The sequence below is a fragment of the Mustelus asterias genome, chromosome 9, assembly GCF_964213995.1.
Source record: "Mustelus asterias chromosome 9, sMusAst1.hap1.1, whole genome shotgun sequence".
Lineage (NCBI taxonomy): Eukaryota > Metazoa > Chordata > Chondrichthyes > Carcharhiniformes > Triakidae > Mustelus > Mustelus asterias.
This window is the reverse complement of record NC_135809.1, coordinates 78962527-78985499: the sequence shown is the minus strand read 5'-3', so window position 1 is coordinate 78985499 and position 22973 is coordinate 78962527. Positions and strand designations below refer to the sequence as shown.

The 22973-nt window shown below is 43.4% G+C and overlaps 1 protein-coding gene across 1 annotated transcript; it reads left to right on the top strand.

Moving 5' to 3' along the window:
• Positions 1 to 6262: 6262 nt before the first annotated feature.
• On the top strand, positions 6263 to 19833 carry LOC144498765 (uncharacterized). The gene is made up of 6 exons (XM_078220404.1): positions 6263 to 6415; positions 8292 to 8391; positions 9392 to 9663; positions 13319 to 13374; positions 13542 to 13729; positions 18415 to 19833. The coding sequence occupies exons 2-6, from the start codon at positions 8334 to 8336 to the stop codon at positions 19437 to 19439; spliced, it is 1599 nt and encodes a 532-aa protein (XP_078076530.1). The 5' UTR covers positions 6263 to 6415; positions 8292 to 8333; the 3' UTR covers positions 19440 to 19833.
• Positions 19834 to 22973: the final 3140 nt, after the last annotated feature.

Here is a 22973-nt window from a genome sequence, read left to right as displayed (position 1 = left end):
ACCTCACATTTGTCCGGATTAAACTCCATCTGCCATCTCTCCGCTCAAGTCTCCAACTGATCTATAGGCTGCTGTATCCTCTGATGGTCCTCATCGCTATCCGCAATTCCACCAACTTTTGTGTCGTCCGCAAACTTACTAATCAAACTAGTTACATTTTCTTCCAAATCATTTATATATATTACAAACAGCAAAGGTCCCAGCACTGATCCCTGAGGAATGTCACTTGTCACAGCCCTCCCTTCCACTGCTACCCTCTGTCTTCTATGACCAAGCCAGTTCTGTATCCATCTTCCAGCTCACCTCCGATCCCATGCGACTTCACCTTCTATACCAGTCTGCCATGAAGGACCTTATCAAAGGCCTTACTGAAGTCCATGTAGACAACATCCACTGTCCTGCCCTCATCAATCATCTTCGTCACTTACTCGAAAAACTCGATCAAGTTAGTGAGACATGACCTCCCCTTCACAAAACCATGTTGCCTCTCACTAATACGTTCACTTATTTCCAAATGGGAGTAAATCCTGTCTCAAAGAATCCTCTCCAATAATTTCCCTACCACTGTCGTAAGGCTCACCAGCCTGTAATTACCTGGATTATCCTTGCTACTCTTCTTAAACAAAGGAACAACATTGGCTATTCTCCAATCCTCTGTGACCTCCCATGTTGTGGGGATGCTGGCATTGGACTGGGGTAAACACAGTAAGAAGTTTAACAACACCAGGTTAAAGTCCAACAGGTTCAGCGGTCACAGGCATTCGGCCTCTGATATTCGGGTAAGCGTTCTCCAAGGCGGCCTTCACAACACACGATGGCGCAGAGTCGCTGAGCAGAAACTGATAGCCAACTTCCGCACACATGAGGATGGCCTCAACCGGGATATTGGGTTCATGTCACACTATCTGTAATCCCCACAGCTTGCCTGGACTTGCAGAATTTCACTGGCTGTCCTGTCTGGAGACAATACACATCTCTTTAACCTGTCTTAATGCTCTCTCCACTCACATTGTTTGTACCTTTAAGACTTGATTAGCTGTAAGTATTTGCATTCCAACCATTATTCTGTAAATTGAGTTTGTGTCTTTATATGCCCTGTTTGTGAACAGAATTCCCACTCACCTGAAGAAGGAGCTTAAGGCTCCGGAAGCTTGTGGCTTTTGTTACCAAATAAACCTGTTGGACTTTAACCTGGTGTTGTTAAACGTCTTACTGTGTGTACCTCCCATGTAGCCAGTGTGGATACGAAAGTTTCTCTCAAGACCCCAGCAATTTCCTCTCTTGCCTGTCTCAGTATTCTTGGGTATATCCCATCAGGCCCTGGGAACTTGTCTACCTTAATGTTTCTCAAGAGAGAGAGGAGACACTGTATGTCTCTCTCTCTCTTTTGTCCCTTATGTGCTCATCTAACTCGCCCTTTAATACATTTTTGCTCTTCTCTTTTACCATTTCTTGTGATAGTGAGTTTCACATCTTAATCATCCTTTAGGTGCAGAGTTTCTCCTCAATTCCTTTATGGACTGTCTTCTGTTAATGACCCCTAGATTTGGCTCCCCCTACAGGTTGAAACATTGAGCGGAATTTTCCCCTTCTGCCAGCAGCAGGAATGGTGGGGACACAAAATTTGGAATGTTCGCAAAAGTTGGTTTCCCACCGGCGGCAAATTAGTTTGGAATTTTGTTCTCAGAACTTTCAAGGCGGGTTAAATTTGGGCTGACTTTCCCACTTAACGATGTTGGGAATCATATTGCATTCATTTGCATCTCATGAATGCTCATTAAAAATCCAAATTGCTGGAATCTCATCTTCCCTCCAAATGTAGTGTCCCACCAGCTGATACTTCAAATGTTTTTTTCTAAGTGGTGTGTACCTGTTGAACTTCACTTCATCAGCAAATTTGAGGTATGTAGGTGTTGCTTTTAAGCTGACCTACCTTTAACTTCTACTTGCTACTTCTTGGACCCAGCGTCAAGGCCATTGGCCTTCAGGAAAGACCAGTAGGAATGGGATAACACAGAAGAATGACTAAGATGGGAGGGGGAGTTGTTAAAGGAACAGAGGAAAGTAGTGTAAAACTGTCTGAGTCTAGATTTATAGCACTGTCTGAAAGGAAGAGATTGCCTTGGGGCTGTGCGAGCCCTGTTTGAAGGCTCAGCATAACGTGCTTGTCTTGATCCTGGTCCTAGGCGGGAATAGGCCTCTCTGGGCAGTGTTAGGTGTGCACAGCACGGTGTACAGGACATGGTCAGTCGGTTAGAGATTTTGGTCTTGGGTTTTAAAGGCTTCGTACTAGGTGGCAGATAGCACAGACAACACGGCGGGGGCGGGGGGGGGGGGGGAGGGGGGGCATCTGCATTCTGTAAGTCAGAGCTAAACAATCAGATTGGGGTTTGGATGGTTTCATGGGGAGTGGGTTCCCGGAAAGTCACTTTGCATGTGCCTTCGAGGAGGGGAGGATCAGGGCAATAAAAGGCATGGGGTTGTCAATATTAAATCGTTCAGGCAGGAGGATATCAACGCCAATGACAGTTGGTTCAACGGTAACTGGGGGGAGGTAGGAGAGTGATTGGAGGAGGCAGAATTTGGATGTGCTGAGGATAGAGAAGGATGGAAGGGACTTGGTGTGTAATAGGGAACGGTTGAAAGCTGCTCTCCCATAAGGAGGGCAGAAGCACCATTTTTAAAGTAAAGTTTATTTATTAGTCACAAGTAAGACTTACATTAATACTGCAATGAAGTTACCGTGAAATTCCCCTAGTCGCCACACTCCGGCGCCTGTTCGGGTCAATGCACCTAACCAGCACGTCTTTCAGACTTTGGGAGGAAACCGGAGCACCCGGAGGAAACCCATGCAGACATGGGGAGAATGTGCAGACTCCACGCAGACAGTAACCCAAGTCGGGAATCAAACCTGGGTCCCTGGTGCTGTGAGGCAGCAGTGCTAACCACTCTGCCACCGTGCCACCTGTGCAGCAACATGCCAACATGTTACCAACAAAATACCAACACGCAATGACACAATTGAAAAAAAAAGCTGAAAGAATATTACCCTGGGAAGGATGTGAGAGAACTCAATGACTGCAGTGTTAGACCTATTGAAGGGGTACCCTAATAACTCTCGGCTGAAGGCTCAGCTGAGAACTGTTAACATGTGTCAAATGCCAATTGAAGGAGTTTGACAACTTAACTCATGGAGCGCATCCATGTGAGAATCCATTCAAATTTGGGGCAATATTATGATTTTGTTGGGAGGCTCTTGGTACATAACAGTATATCTTAAAGAAAGTCTCTGTTGTCCTCTGTGAGTTAGCTGTAAGTCTTTATTAACAAAGAGAACCATCTACATGTATACCATAGTTACTTGGAAACTATTCCTAAGACTAATCTTTTATCCCAAATTTATTTAATTAATTAAATTTCTTCTCAGGTTGGATCTGAACTCATGTTCTTGGATCATTAGCCCAGTAACTTAACTGCAATGCCCCCATTCCCTGACCTGAAACACAATGTTTCTGCATCTCAGATTGACATGGCAGATGGTTGCAGATTTCTGCAGCCTCTTTCAAGGAGAACTGCTGCCTGATAGGTATTAGCCATACATTAGCATCAGTGCCCCTTCCTGGAGCTGCAGGAAGCTTCTTTGCTTTTCTAAAGAAGAATTCTGGCTACCAGAGATGCTGTGTCACCAAGGACAAAGATGGCTGTTTGTGACTTCTAATATCCAATATAGTATTCATGGCCCGACTCATACCTGCTCCAAAGCACAATGGGTTTCAATCAGGGGCCTCATTAGCCAACCTGAAACTTGTTTGAATTCCTTTAATTAATAAGCTGTTGGACCATATCTTCAGTCACTGTTTAGACCTCTAACAGGAACAGGGCTTCAAGCAAACAGCCTGTTGCTTTCTCCCTTCTTACCATCAAACATATAATTGAAGAAGGAGTTCTGTCCTGGTCCTCATCTACATGGTGAACTGCTGGAACATTGGAACTTGTGGCTTCAAGACTAATTTAACTCTCTGTGCCTTCTTCTCTTGTGGAAGTCCTCACTTTTGGAAAGACCAACCTCTCTCTGAAGTAACCCTCCAACAAACTTTCGATTCTGGAGTCTGGACTCACGTAAAACCATAACTTGTATTTTTATTGCGGTCTGGCTCAATAACCCCTTTCTTTCCCTTATCCCACTTTTATTGTGTGAGTGCAAAAAGGTGCAGACAATGCAAACTCCCTTTTTCTCTGTTTTGTGCGTGCGCAAAATAAACCAACCCTGTTATTTTATCTTGAGTGTCTGTGTGAGTTAATCATAGAGGATTGGAACACGCCAAATTTAAGGATTGAGGAAAATATGTCACCATTTATATGTCACCATTCATCACTCACCTGATGAAGGAGCAGCACTCTGAAAGCTCGTGATACAAATAAACCTGTTGGACTTTACAAATAAACCTGTTGGACTTTAACCTGGTGTGAGACTTCTTACTTTGCCCACCCCAGTCCAACGTGGCATCTCCACATCATGGCTACCATTCATAAAGGGGGAAATCAAAAATCAAAAAAACACATTTCCTGTTTACAGACAGGTAGAGGAGAAATCAGGGCTGCATAAATTAATCCCCCTCCTATTAGTAACAATACAATTTCGTAAGTGTATAGGACTGATGAATCTCTGAGTCTCTGAAACATAAAGGTAATTTGCTGGTACACGCTGATCTTGCAATGGTAACCTTGTCTGGAGGTTTCTTTAATTGCTTTCAGTGATCTGTGGGGTTGTCATTCTTGGGCATTGTTCCAGGTTGCATTTTGGAATTTTGTCCTAGATGCAACAGGACTGCACAGTGGATGGGAAGCTGGATCTGTTTTGTCCTCAGTTACACCTCACCGCTATGCCTTTGCATGTAATGACTTAATTGGACCTCAGTTCTGAACAAATCCTTGTCACCTCTGCTGGTTGCCACATTCCTTCTGTGGGACCCTGAATGCAAACTTGTTGCTCTAACTGCTAATCTGGCAGCTCTGTACCTGCATTCTTAACGTGTATGTTGGTCATCTTCTCTTGCAGTTTTACAAGTTACAGTCTAGTTTCTGAGAGAGTAAAATGAGTAATAAGTAAATCGGCACTGGTCTGCCAAACATGAACTCTGCCAGTGAGAGAATAGTTGCACTTACTTAAAGCTCTCAGGTGTAACATTGCAATGTGTAGAATATGCTTGGTCTCTCTACATTTGCGATTTAGAGATTTCACTGTGTTAATCATTTGTCCAACTCAGCCGATAAATCTAGGGTAATAAGAAGTGGTGTGATTAACGTCACATTCACAGGTTTCCTGAGCTTCCTGAAACTCAGCAGTGACAGCAAATGAAGAACACAACCCAATTGATTAGGCTGATTCAAACTATTGGGAAGTCTGCAATAATTACCACAGTGATTGATTTCTCGTGCAGGTAGAGTATCATAGAATCCAGAAGGAGGCCATTCAGCCCATCGAGTCTGCACCGACCACAATCCCACCCACACCCTATCCCCATAACCCCATACATTTACTCTAGCTAATCCCCCTGAAGCTAAGGGGCAATTTACCATGGCCAATCCACCTAACCCATACATCTTTGGACTGTGTGAGGAAACCCACGCAGACACAGGGAGAACGTGCAATCTCCACACAGACAGTGACCCAAGCCGGGAATCAAATTCAGGTCCCTGGCGCTGTGAGGCAAAAGTGCTAACCACCGTGCCACCCCTGTGCTACTGTGCCACAAGGAAAAAGATGGCTGACATCTTTTATTAAAGGACATTACTGAATTTGATGGGTTTTTTTCAACAACTGGATGGCATCTTATTCCAGGCTGAGTTAACTCCCCAGTTGCTGTGATGGGCTATGTCTCTGGATCATCCACTGATATGACCATCATAGAAATCATAGAAAATGAATCATGCTACTGTTCCCACCTAAAATTAAACAATGATTACATAAGATAAACCTGCACATTTACAGACATTACTAAATTTCATAACTAATGTGATGTTATTTGAAATTCGTGTATCTTCCTGATGCATTCAAGTTTCCAGCCAATTGTGCAGGAATCCATCATTCACTCTCCCTTAGGTCAAACACACTCACACATTCAGGCCTCAATGCGCACGCGCGGGAAAGCGCAGCGTCCTCTGGGAATGGTAGTTTCCACACGCCGCCTGGGCACAGCCGGAGAAGGGGGGAGCCGCGCAGGAGCGGACTACAATTCCCATCTGCCAATGCGTGGAGGTTGCTGCTGGGTTCTGGCAGCGAAGCGAGGAAGATCGAGATGTCTGAGTGTAAATATTCAGTGTTCATTTGCATCAAAGTCTGGACAAGAAGATCAGCCTGTTTCCTTGGAAGGGATTGTTGAAATAGTGGTTGCGTTATTATTAATTCCCCACAGTAAGTCTGACATTGTAAATGCAGCTCTGCATTGTTTGATGCTTAGCCAGGGTGTGATTGGGTAGCTGGGGTACTTATCTGGTTGGGCCATCTATGTGTCTGCGTTATAAAGGGATGCACAGAATGGACACAGTAGTGTGTATCTTCGCCAAACACTGATGTTAACAATTCAAACACATTCTGAAATTGGAAACAATTGATCTATTCTCATATTTTGTCATTTTTTTGTGTTTGTTACTGATTGTTTTACTATATTTCCAGTTTGTGTTCTGTTACCACTGCTTTCCTTTTGATATTCCCTTTTTTATATTTATTTTTCTTTTGTTCAGATTTTGATTTTTCTGGATCCTGTGGCATAGGTGAAGTGCCCATGCCGGGCACCCAGATGGGGATAGATGAAAGCGAAGACTAGGCAGGTTAAAGAGCAGTGATTTGGAATTCTTTTCCAAACAAAACAAACTAACAGTTTATAAAAGGAAAGGCCAACAATGAGAGCTAGAGTCCCACAGTTTGAAATAGAGGGGGAGATAGTTTAAAGAGGCAATAGGGGTGTAAACAGCAGGAAGAACATACATCACAATCTGGAGTTCAGGAAGGACAAAAGAACACTCAGAAGGGCATTGCCCATAGTTACATTAACAGTGCACTGCAGTTTATTTTCTGTGAAGAGCACACAAGTTCACAAAGTGATCAGGTTACATTGTTCAATGCCATTGTTATGTATTTAATGTATTGAAGCCATTTTTGTGGTAGGGAGTTTTTAATTATTTCTTTAAATGAGTCTCAACATTGGTTTACTGGTCTTATCATTCGCTGCTGTGTAATATTATTTGATTTCAGAAAGTACCAGATTAACGCTACACTACACCATGATTTGGTCTTTTACCTGCCAGATTTGTGAAACTGTGATAGAATAAATCATCAATAACTAGCAATGATGCCACATGATGCTTATAGTAGTTATTAAGTTTTCAGTAAGAAGGAATAAATAGCTGTAATAAATAAAAACAGCAAGGCAGCATTCTATTCTGACAAAAAACCATCAACTTAAAACATTAACTTTTGTTTCGTTCTTTAGTGATGTTGACTGACTTGCTGAATATTTCCAGCATTTTATGTTCTTATTTCAAATTTCCAGCAGGCACAGTATTTCTTTGCTTTTGTTTAAATAAATAGCTATGATTCCTGTGCTAAACTGTAACATTGTTTTGATGTGACATTTTGCTTTCTTTCCTCATGATACATGAAAGTTATCTGGCTTGACTATATTTAGCAGAATGCTTCAGCGAAACTTGCCAGTTTGAATCAGCTAAGCTGAGAAGTACTTTCCAGAAATTGATGGGGAGCAAACAAATTTAAACTGCTGGTTTTTTTTAAATAAACCCTAGTTTAATCCCTCTAATCTACGCATCCCGAGCCAATCAAATGTAAATTCAAACAAATCCTACAAACCATAATTGAACTGAATGGCTTGACCCACCCCCTGTCTATCCTGTAGAAGGACTGCCAAAACAATATTTCAGTGAATGAGTGGTCAATCTATGGGCCAGACTCTTTAGGGAGACAATTAGAAACAGGAGAAAAGGCTGAGGGACATTACATGGAGGAGCATTAGATGAATAATATTGGTCGAGGGAGGAATGCTGACCAGAATGGTGGGACCTTGACCTTTTTACATATAGCAATGTGTCTTAAGAAATAAACTGACAGGGTTTCACCTTGTGTGGGAGTTTGGACACTGACCACTGTCCTATTTGAAGGCGTGGTGCAACATTCACTGGCGGAGAGTAGGTTGGTTCTAACTCAATGTTCCTTCAATGCTTTCTTGTGAAGTGTGCCTAGTTATTTGATGATTCAAATATTTTATTTTCTGCAGGTTCTCCTCTTGCTCCAGGTTCTAGAAGGACAAGCTTACATCATGTCAAGCGAAGTAGGAGTGAACACTAGAATCTCGATGCCAGAGCAGGAACAGCTGTGTATGTAGTGCAGGGTCTGCTGTGCTTGGATCTCAGAATTGTACATCTATCTTTACTTGCTATTGCCTTGTAATGCCAGTGATCCTGGAGTGAGCCTTTAGCATTCCAGCCTGTGAGTCATAAGATGGCAGGGTTCAGCCCCTGATAAAGACAATCTGAGCAAGTGGCAGCTGGAGCTCTGGGCTGACATTCAGCAGGGATGCTCTTGTTCTGTGGCTGTGAATTGTAGGAGCTCATAGAATCCTCCTAACTAACCAACCTGTCAGATGGTAGAAAGATGGTTTGGGCTATGGGTGGCAAGGTGGCACAATGGTTAGCACTGCTTCCGCACAGTGCCAGGGAGCTGGGTTCGATTCCAGCCTTGGGTGACTGTCTGTGTGGTGTTTGCACATTCTCCCTGTGTTTGTGTGGGTTTCCTCCGGGTGCTCCAGTTTCCTCCCACAGTACAAAGATCTGCAGGATAGGTGGATTGGCCATGCTAAATTGATCCTTACTGTCCCAAAATGTGTAGGTTAGGGGGATTAGTGGAATAAACTGGAGAAAGGAAAAGGGAAAAGTTAGCCAGAGTTCCCTCTATAAATTGATGATTCTCACTTGATAAGTACATGTGTGTAGTTAGGGAAAGGCAGAACCAGACTCTGGTTTATTGACACCTGCAGTCATATTTTCAAGACATGAAAGCTGGCACTTGGGTGAGATGATGGGCAGTGCCCATGGGTAAGTTGGTTGACATTGTTTGTGGGTGAGATGGTGGTCCATACTCATGATGGCTAAGTTGGTTACTGTTGTCCATAGGTAAAATGGCTCACAGTCAGTGCCCATGGAATTATATCCTCGTATGAGTCAATATTCCTCACTCGCGATGAAACTGAAAGAATATTTATTTCCTATACTGTGTATAAGATCACTCTTTCTTTACTGGAAGCTTGTTTATGAAAATTCTGCTGTTTGCTATAAAGGTGCTTTGTCTTGGAAAAACCGTAATTCTTTGTTTTTTTAGTTTGTGAAGACTGCCAGGAGTTCTTTGTGGATATATGCCCAGTACATGGACCCCCTTTGTTTATCAAAGATTGTCCTGTGGCCCATGGAATACCCTATCAGGCACTGCATTCACTTCCATATGGACTGGCATTGGGCCCTTCTGAGGATCCAGACCAAGGACTAGGAGTTTGGTGTACCTTAAAAACAATACCTAAAGGAGCTATCTTTGGTCCTTTGCAAGGGGATATTTTTGATAACAATAATAAAGGATCTGCTCTGCACTCGTGGATAGTAAGTTCAGCAATGTTCTTAATCCTGGGTTATTGAGTATTTTAAGTGGACCATTCTTACTCGGGTAGATTAGTGCATTGAACTGTAAATTCAGAGCCTGGCATCCATTCCCTACATTCTTTTATACTTGTGACTCCCTCCTCTTCCTAATTTCCATCTTCTGGTGAGATTTCTTGTCTAGATCCGATTACCATGAGGAGAAGTCATTGGGAAATATTTTTTTCTTCTGTAACCTAGCAGGTGAAGCAAGGAACAAAATGAATGAAATCCCCGAATTGAAGTACCTCATTTGTGGGTAATGAAGAAAACGCAAGGAAAATTACAAACCTTAGAAACCCTACAGTGCAGAAAGAGGCCATTTGGCCCATCGAGTCTGCACCGACAACAATCCCACCCAGGCCCTATCCCCGTATCCCTACATATTTACCTGCTAATCCCTCTAACCCTCATATTTACCCACTAATCCCTCTAACCTACGCATCCCGGGACACTAAGGGGCAATTTAGCTTGGCCAATCAACCTAACCCGCACATCTTTGGACTGTGGGATGAAACTGGAGCACCCGGAGGAAACCCACGCAGACACGGGGAGAATGTGCAAACTCCGCACAGACAGTGACCCAAACTGGGAATCGAACCCAGGTCCCTGGAGCTGTGAAGCAGCAGTGCTAACCACTGTGCTACCGTGCCACCCAAAAGCACAAACAATGCTCTCTTTCATTCATTCAAGGATGTGGGCTTTGCTGGCCGGTCCAGCACTTATTCCTCCCACAGTCCAAAGATGTGCGGGTTAGGTTGATTGGCCATGCTAAAATTGCCCTTAGTGTCCTGAGATGCGTAGGTTAGAGGGATTAGTGGGTAAAATATGTAGGGATATGGGAGTAGGGCCTGGATGGGATTGTGGTCGGTGCAGATTCGATGGGCCGAATGGCCTCTTTCTGTGCTGTAGGGTTTCTATATTCTATTCTATATTATTGCCCTTCTCTAATTGCCTATACAAATATATTCAACTTTTTAATTATGTAAAAACATAGGAATATAGGAATTAGGAGCAGAAATAGGGAAAATTCAGCCCTTCGAGACTGCTCCGCCATTTAATCAGATCATGGCTGATCTTTCCCTGGTCTCAAATCCACCTCCCCACCTGTTCCCCATATCTCATTATCCTTTTTTTATTATTAGCAATATATTTATCTCCTTCTTGAAACCATTCGACGATTCAGACTCCACTGTGCTATGGGGCAGCGAGTTCCACAAATTCACCACCCTCTGCAAGAAGTAGTTCCTCCTCATCTCAGTTTTAAGCTACCGCCTCTCAACCTATACCTGTGACCTCTTGTTCTAAATTGCCCCACAAGAGGAAACATTTGGTCTATATTTACTTTATCAGTCCCTTTTAAAATTTTGTATGCTTCGATCAGATCCCCTCTCATCCTTCTAAACTCCAGTGAGTATAAGTCCAAACTGTTTAATCTCTCTTCATACGTCAACCCTTTCATCCCTGGAATCAATCTGGTGAACTTCCTCTGAACTGCCCCCAGTGCCACCACTTCCTTCTTCAAATAAGGAGACCAAAACAGGATACAGTGCTCTGAATGTAGTCTCACCAACACACTATAGAATTGCAACAACACTTCTCTACTTTTATACTCCAGTCCCTTTGCTATAAGTGCCAACATCCCATTTACCTTTTTTATTACATGCTGCACCTGTGTACTGACTTTCTGCGATTCATGAACATAGACACCCAGATCCCTCTGCCCGGACGTATTTTGAATCTGCTTTCCATTTAATAATAGGTAATAATTTGCCTTTTTATTTTTTCTGCCAAAATGGATAACCTCACAATTATCCACATTAAACTCCATCTGCCAAATTTTGGCACATTCTCCTAGCGTATCAATATCCATCTGTAAAATCTTTATATCCTCTTCACTGCCAGCTTTCCCACCTATTTGTCGTATCACCACAAATTTGCTATGTTACACGCTGTCTCTGCTTGCACGGTAGCACAGTGGTTAGCACTGCTGCTTCACAGCTCCAGTGACCTGGGTTCGATTCCTGGCTTGGGTCACTGTCTGTGTGGAGTTTGCACATTCTCCTTGTGTCTGTGTGGGTTTCCTCCGGGTGCTCTGGTTTCCTCCCACAGTCCAAAGGTGTGCGGGTTAGATTGATTGGCCATGCTAAAGTTGCCCCTTAGTGTCCTGAGATGTGCAGCTTAGAGGAATTAGTGGGTAAATATGTAGGGAAATGGGGGTAGGGCCTAGGTGGGATTGTGGTCGGTACAGACTCAATGGGCCAAATGGCCTCTTTCTGTACTGTAGGGTTTCTATGATTCTATTCTATGATTTATATAGATTGAAAACAGTTGAGGACTGACCCCTGTGGCACCCCGCTAGTTACATTTTGCCAGCCAGAGAAGGACCCATTTATCCCGACGCTCTGCTTTCTGTCAGTCAATCAATCCTTAACCCAATGTAATACTCGACTCCCAATCCCCTGCGAGCTCACCTTCTGGATCAATCTTTTATGTGGCACCTTGTCAAACGCCTTCTGGAAGTCTGATATGCCACATCCACACGTTCCCCACTATCCACCTTGCTGGTTATGTCCTCAAAAAACTCAAGCAAGTTTGTCAAGCATGACTTACCCTTCATAAAACCATGTGACAATGGTGGATTGAGCTTTGTCTTTCCAAATGCTCATTCATCTCCTCCTTAGTAATTGATTCCAGCAACTTCCCCACCACAGAGGTCAAGCTAACTGGCCTATTGTTTCCTACTTTTTGCCTCTCTCCTTTTTGAATAGGGGCGTGACATAAACATTTTCCAATCCACCGAGACCTTATCAGAATCCAAGGAATTTTGAAATATCACAACCAATACATCCACTATCTCTGCTGCCACTTCCTTTAATACCCTAGGGTGCAGGCCATCAGGTCCCGAAGACTTATCTGCCTTTAATCCAATTAGTTTATTCAGTACCTTCTCTCTAGTGATGGTGATTGATTGCACCAAGTTCCTCTGCATTAACTACAGATTTTGGAAAAATATCATGTGAAACATGTAATGTGAAAAAATATTTTTAACCAAGGGAACAAATCCACTCACATTCAATTTGAGTATCCCAGATCCATTCACCTCTTGCTGCTGAGAGCATGGGTGTGCTGCTGTGGGACCTTTGCCAATGCCGGTCTCTTGGCTTGTGTAAGACCTGCCCAGAGACTAAATCCTCTTCTGATTTTCCTTCTTCATCTGAGCACTTACTTAGCATCTCTCATATATCGGCTTTGGTGAGTGTGAGATGTAGGACTCCCTTTGTGGGGAAAATGGCAGATTTTACACGATTTAAGAGCATCTCTTTCTCGTATGCATAGGAGTGTAAGAAGCGAGCACTTCACTGGAGCCCTGAATTTTTTTATGCTGCTGTTGGGAAGTGAAAAAAAAGTGATTGCCCATCTTCCAAAATGGGGAGTTGCCTGACCTCTGTCCCTTCACAGCACTGTTGAGATCAGGACCCTGCCACATGGAGAAGCATGTTCTAACGCTTTGTTCCAACTGAGCCATTCGGAGCTCCAAAATGTTGCATCACGGTACCTTGATGCCACTATCGTTATTATTTGAAATAACTTTCCTACCTTCCTTTCGTTAATATAGATGCGCCACTTTGTTGCAAAATGCAAGGCCAAGGAGTCTGAATCAAATTGGATGAGGTATGACATGTGGAACTATTTGTGTAGCAAGTTGTGCACGGAATGCTTGATGTGTGCTCGGCTTTATCAGTCTGCAGTCCGTTAATGGTTATTTCTTACCCTTTTTTGAAGTATTTGTGCTGAATCATTGTGTGTATCTTCAGTGATAGTAATCTTTGCGTTTTCAGATATGCCAACTGCGCCCGTAATAGGACTGAGGAAAATGCAGTTCCTTTCTTGTACAAGGACCTGGTGTATTTCCGTGTATGCAAATCTATAGAGCCAGGCTCGGCATTGCTGGTGTGGTTCGGTGACATTGGTCAAAGTGAGGCCCGGGAGAGTGCATCGAAGATCACAGATTCCAAGATGGAATGTGGTAAGTCGATGGCTTTAATGGAGCAGATGTAGGGACAGGAGATTGGGAAAGCGTTTTCTCTGATCAGAAATGTTCAACTGTTTAGGAACTGACTCTTCCTTGTCTTCATGCTGACAGATGAACCAGATGAACCAACACAAAAATGCTAATAATTTAAACCTGTTCCATGATGTAATCTAAACTTGGTGACTTTTGCTAGTTAAATTAGAAGTATTGGTTAAGATCAGTGATTCACTAATTTAGAACAGTGCAAAGTGTCAGCCTTGGCTCAGTGCCAGTATCAGTCTCTCCGAGTCGGACGGTTGTGGGTTCAAGTCCTGCTGTAGTGAATTGAGCAGAAAATCTAGACTGACACTTTAGTGCGGTGCAACATTGAGGTGCTGTCTGCTGTCTCAAATGGAGGTAGAAGATCCCACGATACTGTTTCAAAGACCAGCAGGGGAGTGCTGTACATTGCCCCGACCAACATTTAATCTCTCAGGTAACATCACTGAAACAGATTATTGTGAGACCTTGTGCAGCAATATTTCTCCACATTGCATCACTGGCTACACTTTAAAAGTATTTTGTTGGTTTAAAAGTGCTTTGGGACATCTTGAGCTCACGAAAGGCACCATTTAAATTCAAGTCTTTTCCTTTTAATTGGAGTGGTGAATGTGTTAATTTTTTTCAATGATTTATACTGCAGTTCAGATGCCCACAATTGCACAGATAGAAACATGGAAAATAGAAGCAGCAGTAGGCCATTTGGCCCTTCAAGTCTGCTCCGCCATTCAATATGATCTAGGCTGATCCCCTATCTCAGCACCATACTCCAGTGCTCTCCCCATACCCCTTGACATTTTAGAGCCTATTTTCTTCTTAAATATATTCAGTGATTTGGCCTCCACAGCCTTAGAAGCATAGAGTGCCTACAGTGCAGAATGAGGCCACCGACCCATCAAGTCTGCAATCACTCTCCAAAAGAGCATCTTACCCAGGACCATCCCGCCCTATCCCCCTAACTCCTCACATTTACCAAGGCTAATCCACCTAACCTATGCATCTCTGAACACTAAGGGGCAATTTAGCACAGCCAATCTACTTAACCTCCACATCTTTGGACTGTGGGAGGAGATGCCGGCGTTGGACTGGGGTAAACAGAGTAAGGAGTCTAACAACACCAGGTTAAAGTCCAATTGGAGCAGCCGGTGGAAGCCGGAACAGACATGGGGAGAACGTACAAACTCCACACAGTCACCCAAGGCTGGAAGCTTTCTACAGTAGAGAATTCCACAGGTTCATCACTCTCTGAATGAAGACGTTTCTCCATATTTCAATTCTAAATGGCCTACCCCGTATCCTGAGACTGTGAGCTGTTGTTCTAGAGCCCCCTACCAGAGGAAACAACATCTCTGAATCCAGTCTGTCCACCCCTGTCAGAATCTTATACGTTTCAATGAGATTCCCTCCCATTTTTCAAAACTCCAGTGAATACAGGCCCAGTCAACCTAATCTCTCCTCATTCAACAATCCTGCCATCCTAGGAATCAGTCTGGTGAACTTTTGCTGCACTCTCTCTTTGACAAGTATACACTTTCTTAGAAAAGGAGATTTTCATGGGAGACATTAGAAGCTGGATTCCTTATATTGGAACCTTGAACCCAGTTTTATTGCTTTTAGGGATCTGTGTGGTTTGATGGACATTATGTGATGCAGTGACTCAGTAAAACCAGGCATCATACCTATGTTGGGTCTTCCATGGGGCAAATCCAGTTAATCTCACTCCCTGCTCTCTCCCCATAGTCTTATTTTTTTTTCCTTTCAATTACTTCTCTAATTCTCTTTTGAAAGATAGTTTTGAATTTGCTCCCACCAACCTTTCAGGCAGTGCATTTCAGATCACAACAACACAGTGCTGAATGAAGTGTTCAGATGCTGCCTCTGGTTCTTTTGCTAGTCACCTGTGTATTCTAGTTACTTCCCATGGCCCTTTTGCCACTGGAAACAGTTTCTCCTTATTTACACTATCAAAACTATTAATGATTTTGAACTTCTCTATCAAATCTCCTCTTAATCTTCTCTACTCTCAGGACAGCAACCCCAGCTTCTTCAGATTCTGTACATAGCTGCGTTCATCATCTCTGGTATCCACTCCAGTAAATCTTTTCCTCACTCTTCCCAAGGCTTTGACATTCTTGTTAAAATGTGTTACCCAGAATTGAACAAGGACGTCTAGCTGAGGACAAAATAATGTTTTTTATATAAAAAAGCATCACTTTTGTACTCTATACTTTTATTAACATTGCCTGAGATCCCATATGATTTTCTTAAATGGCCTTCTCAATTTTTCTTGCCATCTTCAAAGATATATCCGCAGGTGTCTCTATTCCTGCACCCCCTTTAGAGTTACACTTTTTAGTTAACATTGCCTGTCCTCTGTCTTTGTACCAAAAGGTTTTACTGCCATGTGTCTGCCATTTCATCCATCTACATCTACCTGAAGTCTGTAACTATCCTACTTGGTTGTCTATTCATTGTTACATCTACAGCTTTGAAATTATGTCCTGTATATCCAATTCCAGTTGATTAACACATATCAAAAAGAGCTGTGGTTCCAATACTGATCCCAGGGGAACCCCTCTGCACACTCCAAAAGCAAAATACTAAGAATGCTGGAAATCTGAAATAAAAACAAAGCTCTTGAAATACTCAGCAGACCTGGTAGCACCTGTAGAGAAACAGAGTTAATGTTTCAGACTGTGACAAGTAGCATAATAACTCTTCTATCCTTTAAGCCTATATACTTTTTTTTTGTTCATGGGACATGAGCATTGTGGTGGGCTAGCATTTATTGCCCATCCCCAGTTGCCCGAGGTCAATTGAGAGTCAAACATATTGCTGTGGGTCTGGAATCGCACATAGGCCAGACCAGGTAAGGAAGGCAGATTTCCTTCCCCAAAGGATATTAGTGAACCAGAAGGGTTTTTCCAACAATCAACAATGGTTTCATGGCTTTCAGTAGATTCTTAATTCCAGAACTTTTTTAAAAATTGAATTCAAATTTCACCATCTGCCATGGTGGGATTCGAACCCAGGTCCCCTGAACATTAACTGAGTTTCTAAATTAGCGATAATACCACCAGGCCATTGCCTCCCCAATTGGACTCCTTCTTTGGTCCCTCAGTGATTTTTGTTTGATCAAGAGTACCATCTTGTGCCCCCATGTGAAATGGTTCTACCAACCTTTCCTGAATACCTTGTAGCCAGTAATATTTAATTCTCAATACTCCCCTTCTTTGAGCTCAGTATCTGTCATTGCTGCCATATTTCCATGTGGTGACCTGTGCCTGCAGCTCACCAACCTTATTTATCAGGCTCCATGCATTTATATACTAGCAGTACAAACCCATCTTAGACTGCTGCATATCTGATTCCTCCCACTTCTGAACTTATTTTTTCCCACTTGCGTCATTTGTCTTTCCCAGTCATCTGTGCTTTATGTTTCTCCTCCCTAATGTTTCATGGTTCCCAATCCCTGACAAATTGGTTTATCACACCCGCCCCCACAGTATGTGTTAACCTTCCCACAGTGATATTGGTTCCACCTCTGTTGAGGTGCTGCCTTTCTACCTTGAACAGCTCCGCCTGAGCTCAGAACTGGTCCTAATGCCTCAGGATACTGTAATTCGGTCTCGTGTATCATTTCTTGAGCCATGTGTTAACGTGGTTTGTTCTTTATTCCTAAACTTGTTAGCATATGGCACTGGGAGTAATCCAGAGATTATTACCTTTGAGATCCTGCTTTTTAACTTTCTCCCTAGCTCCTGAAACTCTTGACTACTGGACCTTAACCCTCATCCTGTGTCATTGGTTCCTGTGAGGACTATAACTTCTGGCTGTTATTCTGCACTCTCTACCACCCTTTAGCCTGAAACTAGAAAGGCAGCATGCATACTGGACTCCTATTGGGGATTTCAGAGAATGACTGTCTATTCCCCAAACATCAAATCCTCTCCTCCCACTGCACTTTTACACTTTTCTGTGTCCCCCTGTGTTATCTGTATTTGCCTCACGTACATGGGTACCCTCAACCCAATTCCCCTCTAAGGTGTTGTTATCCTTTCTGCTATTCAGTACTGAATACCAAAGGAGCATTCCTTCTGGAGTCATTTTAATTGGTTAAACTTGGCCGACTGTCTTTTGTACTTTAAACATCGAGAGTGTCATCAGATATCCATATAAAGGGGGAAAATCTGTGAAAACATTTCCTGTTGCATTTCTGAAGCTCAATAAAAGTATAGATGATTGAGAGGTGATCTGATTGAGTTATTAAAAATAATTTGATAGGACAGATTCAGAGAAACTGTTTTCCCAAGTTAGGAATCAAGAATAATTTAAAATTAGAGCCAGGCTGTTTAGGAGGCAAATCAGAAAGAGATTTTTCAGAGGTTAATCTGGAACACTGTAACCTAAAAGGAAAGTTGGAACTTACAAGACTGAGATTGATAGATTTTTGTTAGGTAAGAGTATTTTGGGATTGGGGTAAAGACAGGTAAATGAGGTTGAGATGTGGATCAGACATGACTGGATCAGACATGACTGAATGTCAAAACAAGTTCAAGGGGCTGAATGGCCTACTGCTGTTCCTATGAAAATTATTTTTTAAGATATATGTCTTGTGATTTTGTTTCTCATGCGTCCAGGTCTGAACGTTGTGGTGTTAGAAGTCAGTGAAGAAAATCAGAAGGAGGAGATTATCCCTGCAGATAAAGCTGGGAATGTGATGAGCCTATCTCCAGGGGCAGATTCAAAGCCATGGGCCAATAAGAAGTATAAGAGTGGACAGCGCCCTTATAGCATGAACCGCCGGAGCCATTTCTTTGACCAGTGCGTGATCTACACTTCGGTGAGGCCCTTCAATTGTGACAGCTGTGGCAAGGCCTTCAAGCGGCTCCAGCACCTCAAGCTGCACAAGGACTACCACCAAAACGAGCGGCCCCATAAGTGTGAGGAGTGTGGGAAGGCCTTTGTGCAATCAGGGGATCTCCGTAACCACGTGCGCATCCACAGTGGGGAGAAGCCTCACACATGCCTGATCTGTGCCAAGGGTTTTGCTCAGGTAGCCAACCTTCGGGCGCACCAGAAGATTCACCTGAAAGGCAAGACCCACGTGTGCCTGATGTGCAACAAGTCGTACAAGCAGCCTTCCAGCCTCCAGCTCCACCTCCAGACGCACCAGGGCACTGATAGCCTGGAGTGTCCAGAGTGTGGCAAGCAGTTCAAAGGCAGTGGCGAGCTGCATCGCCACTTGCGAGTTCACACTGGCGAAAGGCCCTACCAGTGCCCAGACTGTGGTAAGTCATTCACCCGGATGGCCTACCTGGACACCCACCGCTACATCCACACCGGGGTCAAGCAGTACTTGTGCAGCGAGTGTGGCAAGTGCTTCAATGACTTTGCCTGCTTTCAGGCCCATCTGAGGGCCCACAGGGGTGAGAAGCCCTATGCTTGCAGTTACTGCAGTAAGGGTTACACCCTGCTGAAGGAGATGAAAAAGCACCAGCGAATTCACACCGGCGAGAAGCCCTTCACTTGCAGCAAGTGTAGCAAGAGCTTCCGTGTCTCACAGCACCTGAGGAAGCACCTTAATGTCCACAAGAAGCGAGACGCTAAATTACCGCTGTGCAACCCGGGCTCAGAGGCAGAACTCGGTTTACCAGTGAACTAGCACAGATTTAAGAGGGTGGGATTTAACCATGCTGCTTCTCTTTAAACTGCTCAGTGTTTTGGTGTCCGAATGATGGTATTGGTGAGAAACAGAGCAGAGAAAGGATGTGGCGGCAAGTAGTTGCCAGGAGTTCTGAACCTGTAACCCAGCGTGAAATGGGAGACAGTCCTTTGAAGCTTTGACATTTCCATTCAGGGCTAGGGCATCTGAGAGACACAGGGTCATACATACCCAACTACATTTCCCCACAGCTTGCTGTCACCCCTTAGGAAAATATAGCATTAATCTGATGTTTGTGCAATTAGCAATCAATTATTAAATCCTGATGCATGAATGATGTGAACACAATTTTTAAGTCAAGAATTAAAGAAAATGAAATGTGGTTTTAATATTGAAGTTGTTCGTGTTTTAAAATTCTTCAAAATCATCTGCCTTCCTCCACTGCCCACTGCTGCCCTCCACTGAATCAGGACATCTTGTTTGCATTAATCATCTCACTGAGGCTACACAAATCTGTCCACTGTGATTTCTTGTTTGTCTCTTCTGAAGCATGTAAATGGGACATTTGCTGAACTCCACAGATTGGTCCCAGCATCTTCTGAAACTTAGCTCCCACGATCCACACAACTCAAAGACTTGAAGGGCTTTATGTTGGGAGTGAGGTGTCAGTTGCCTTGCTTCCAGACTCGTCAGTGGGAAAAACTGACAGTTCATCTTTTCTTGATTGAAGTACGGCGTGGAACAGCTTATGGTATAAGATTTGCAAGAACTGGCCAAAACAAACTGCGGAGAAGATGAACATTTTTTTAACACCATTAAGTTGTTATCTGGAACGTACTGCCTGAAATGGTGGTGGAAACAGATTCCACAGGAATGTAAAAGGGAATTGGATGAATATTTGAAAAGGCAGGCTGTGAGAAAATAACTGGGGCAGTGGGACTAATTGAATAACTTATTTTTCATTGTCATGATGGTCTATAGAACCACCTCCTGTGCTATATGATTCTGTCGGCTGAAGGAAGCACTAGAGTAGATTACATCAATAGAAATAAAAACGACTGAAGCACAGTTTGCATTCAATACATTGGTGAGCCAACGTGCAGTGTTGGGAATGGATTTGACACAGCCTTATTACCCCTGCTGTGAGTTACCAATCACACCATTATCAGCCATGTCTTGGTACCTCCTGACGTCAGCATAAAATATAGGGTGATACTTAGTGCTGCACTCTCAGTGGTGTCCCATTTTGGATGATGTGTTAAAATGAGTCTTCCCTCTTGTGAACATAACATGATCCCATGGCGTGATTCAAAAAAGAGCAGGGAAGTTTTTCTAGGTGTCCTTCACAATATTTATCCATAATCAACATCTAAAACAGTGACAACACTTCAAAAGCACTTAATTGGGTGTAAAACACTATGAGATAACCTGATGTTGGGGGCAGCATGATGGCACAGTGGTTAGCACTGCTGCTGCCTCACAGCGCCAGGGAGCCAGGTTCAATTCCCGGCTTGGGTCACTGTCTGTGCGGAGTGTGCACGTTCTCGCCGTTTGTGTGTGGGTTTCCTCCGGGTTCTCCAGTTTCCTCCCATAATCCAAAAGACATGCTGGCTAGGTGCATTGGCTATGCTAAATTCTTCCTCAGTGTTTCCGAACAGGCGCTGGAGTGTAGCGACCAGGGGATTTTCACAGTAACTTCATTGCAGTGTTAATGTAGGTAATGTTAATAAGTAAACTTTAAACTTTAGGTCATAAAAGATGCTGTAGAAATACAAGTTCTTCTAAATGTGAGGAGATTCTGAGTGGAACCTGGATAATTTTTTAGAAGGTAGAGAGAAGTGAATTTCAGAGGGAAGTCATTACAATGCTGCTCTTGTGTATGTCCCAATTGAGATTGGTATTGAAAGCAGGTGACCTTCCCTTTTGCTCAAAGATAGTATGTGATATAGGGGAAGATAAAGGAATGTCATACACCAAAGGAAAATAATTTTTTAAAATGTGTTCATGGGATGTTAGCATCACTGTCAAGGCCAGAGTTTATTGCCCATCCGTAATGACCCTTGCATAGGTAGTGATGAGCCACCTTCTTGAACCACTGTAGTCCATGTGGTGTAGGTGCATTCGCTGTGCTGAAAGGAAGGGAGTTCTAGCATTTTGACCCAGCGTCATTGAAGGAGTGGCGATATATTTTGAAGTCAGAATGGTGAGTGGTTTGGAGGGGAATTTATAGATGATGGAGTTCCCATGCATCTGCTGTTCTTCTAGGTGGTAGAGATCACAGGTTTGGACGGTGCTGTTGAAGGAGCCTTGGCAAGTTTCTGCAATAAATCTTGCATATGTTATGAGCTGCTGCTACTGTGCAGCAGTGGTGAAGGAAGTGAATGTTTAAGGGTGTGGATGGGGTGTTTATCAAGTGGGCTGCTTTGTCCTGGATGGTGTTAAGCTATTTCTGTACTGCTGGAGCTGCACTCGTCCAGGTAACTGAATATTCCATCACACTCTTTGACTAGTGGACAGGCTTTTGGGGAATCTCCTCTGATGTGTTCTTGTAGCTGTAGCTGCAATATTTATATGGGTGGTCAATGGTAACCCCCAGGATTTTGTTGTGGCGAGGGGGGTGGTGGGATGGGATTTAATGATGGCAATAACATTGAATGTCAGAGGCGGGGGGGGGGGGGGGGGGGGGGGGGGGAGGAGGGGCGGGTGACTGGTTAGACTATTGTTGGAGATTGTTACTGCTTGGCATTTGTGTGATGCGAATGTTACTAATGTTACAAACCCCGTGAATAACCATTTTTTCAAATGAAAGGAATCCCCATGATGCCAATGGAAAGAAAACCACTGGGCAAGATTTCAACATTTTAAAACTTTTACTGCAACAAACCAACAAAAATGATCATAATTCAAACATTAGTTAACAGGCACAGTATATTTCAAACAACAAAGTAATTTTCACTTTTAAAAGTCAATACAACAAAGATAAGCCTCATGTCATTTTACAAGCACTTACATTGCTTCCTGCACAAACATAGTACCATGTGCAAGCTCAATCTTTCCAACTCAGCCTTCACTTTGAATGATCTCTCACTTCCCTTCCAATCATCTTGGCTCCTGAGTTGCATTCGTCAACAATCATATTTCATCCAAGGTCCCTGAACATGGTTACCACTGACAAGGTCCCACTGACAAGGTGCACATCAATGATCCTCCTTTACTTGGGTGGTGAGAGACCTGATGGCACAGAATCCTCAGAAATATCCTTCTCTGAATCCTTTAAATGGTCTGGTAGGGCCTGGCACCACTTCAACTGCAGTAATGGCTATTGTCCGATCCATAATCTGTCTCTCTTCCTGTCTTCAGCATTCTGTACTTTCTAACTGTATAACACACAGTCTCTGCTCTACTCTCAGATACCCCGGCTTCAATATCAGGACTTTTTTGAAGGCTGACAAACAGAAAGCTTCTATTTGGAGAGAGCTTGCTTGTTTTCTCTTTGCACAAATCCCCAGTATTCTAAACTGCCAATCAGAATAT

Excerpts from the sequence above, each read along its gene's own strand:
- LOC144498765 (XM_078220404.1), top strand. The coding sequence starts at position 8,334 with ATGTCAAGCGAAGTAGGAGTGAACACTAGAATCTCGATGCCAGAGCAG. Across the intron at positions 8,392-9,391 it reads GCCAGAGCAGGAACAGCTGT|TTTGTGAAGACTGCCAGGAG; the intron begins GTATGTAGTGCA and ends TTGTTTTTTTAG. Across the intron at positions 13,375-13,541 it reads TCTGAATCAAATTGGATGAG|ATATGCCAACTGCGCCCGTA; the intron begins GTATGACATGTG and ends TTGCGTTTTCAG.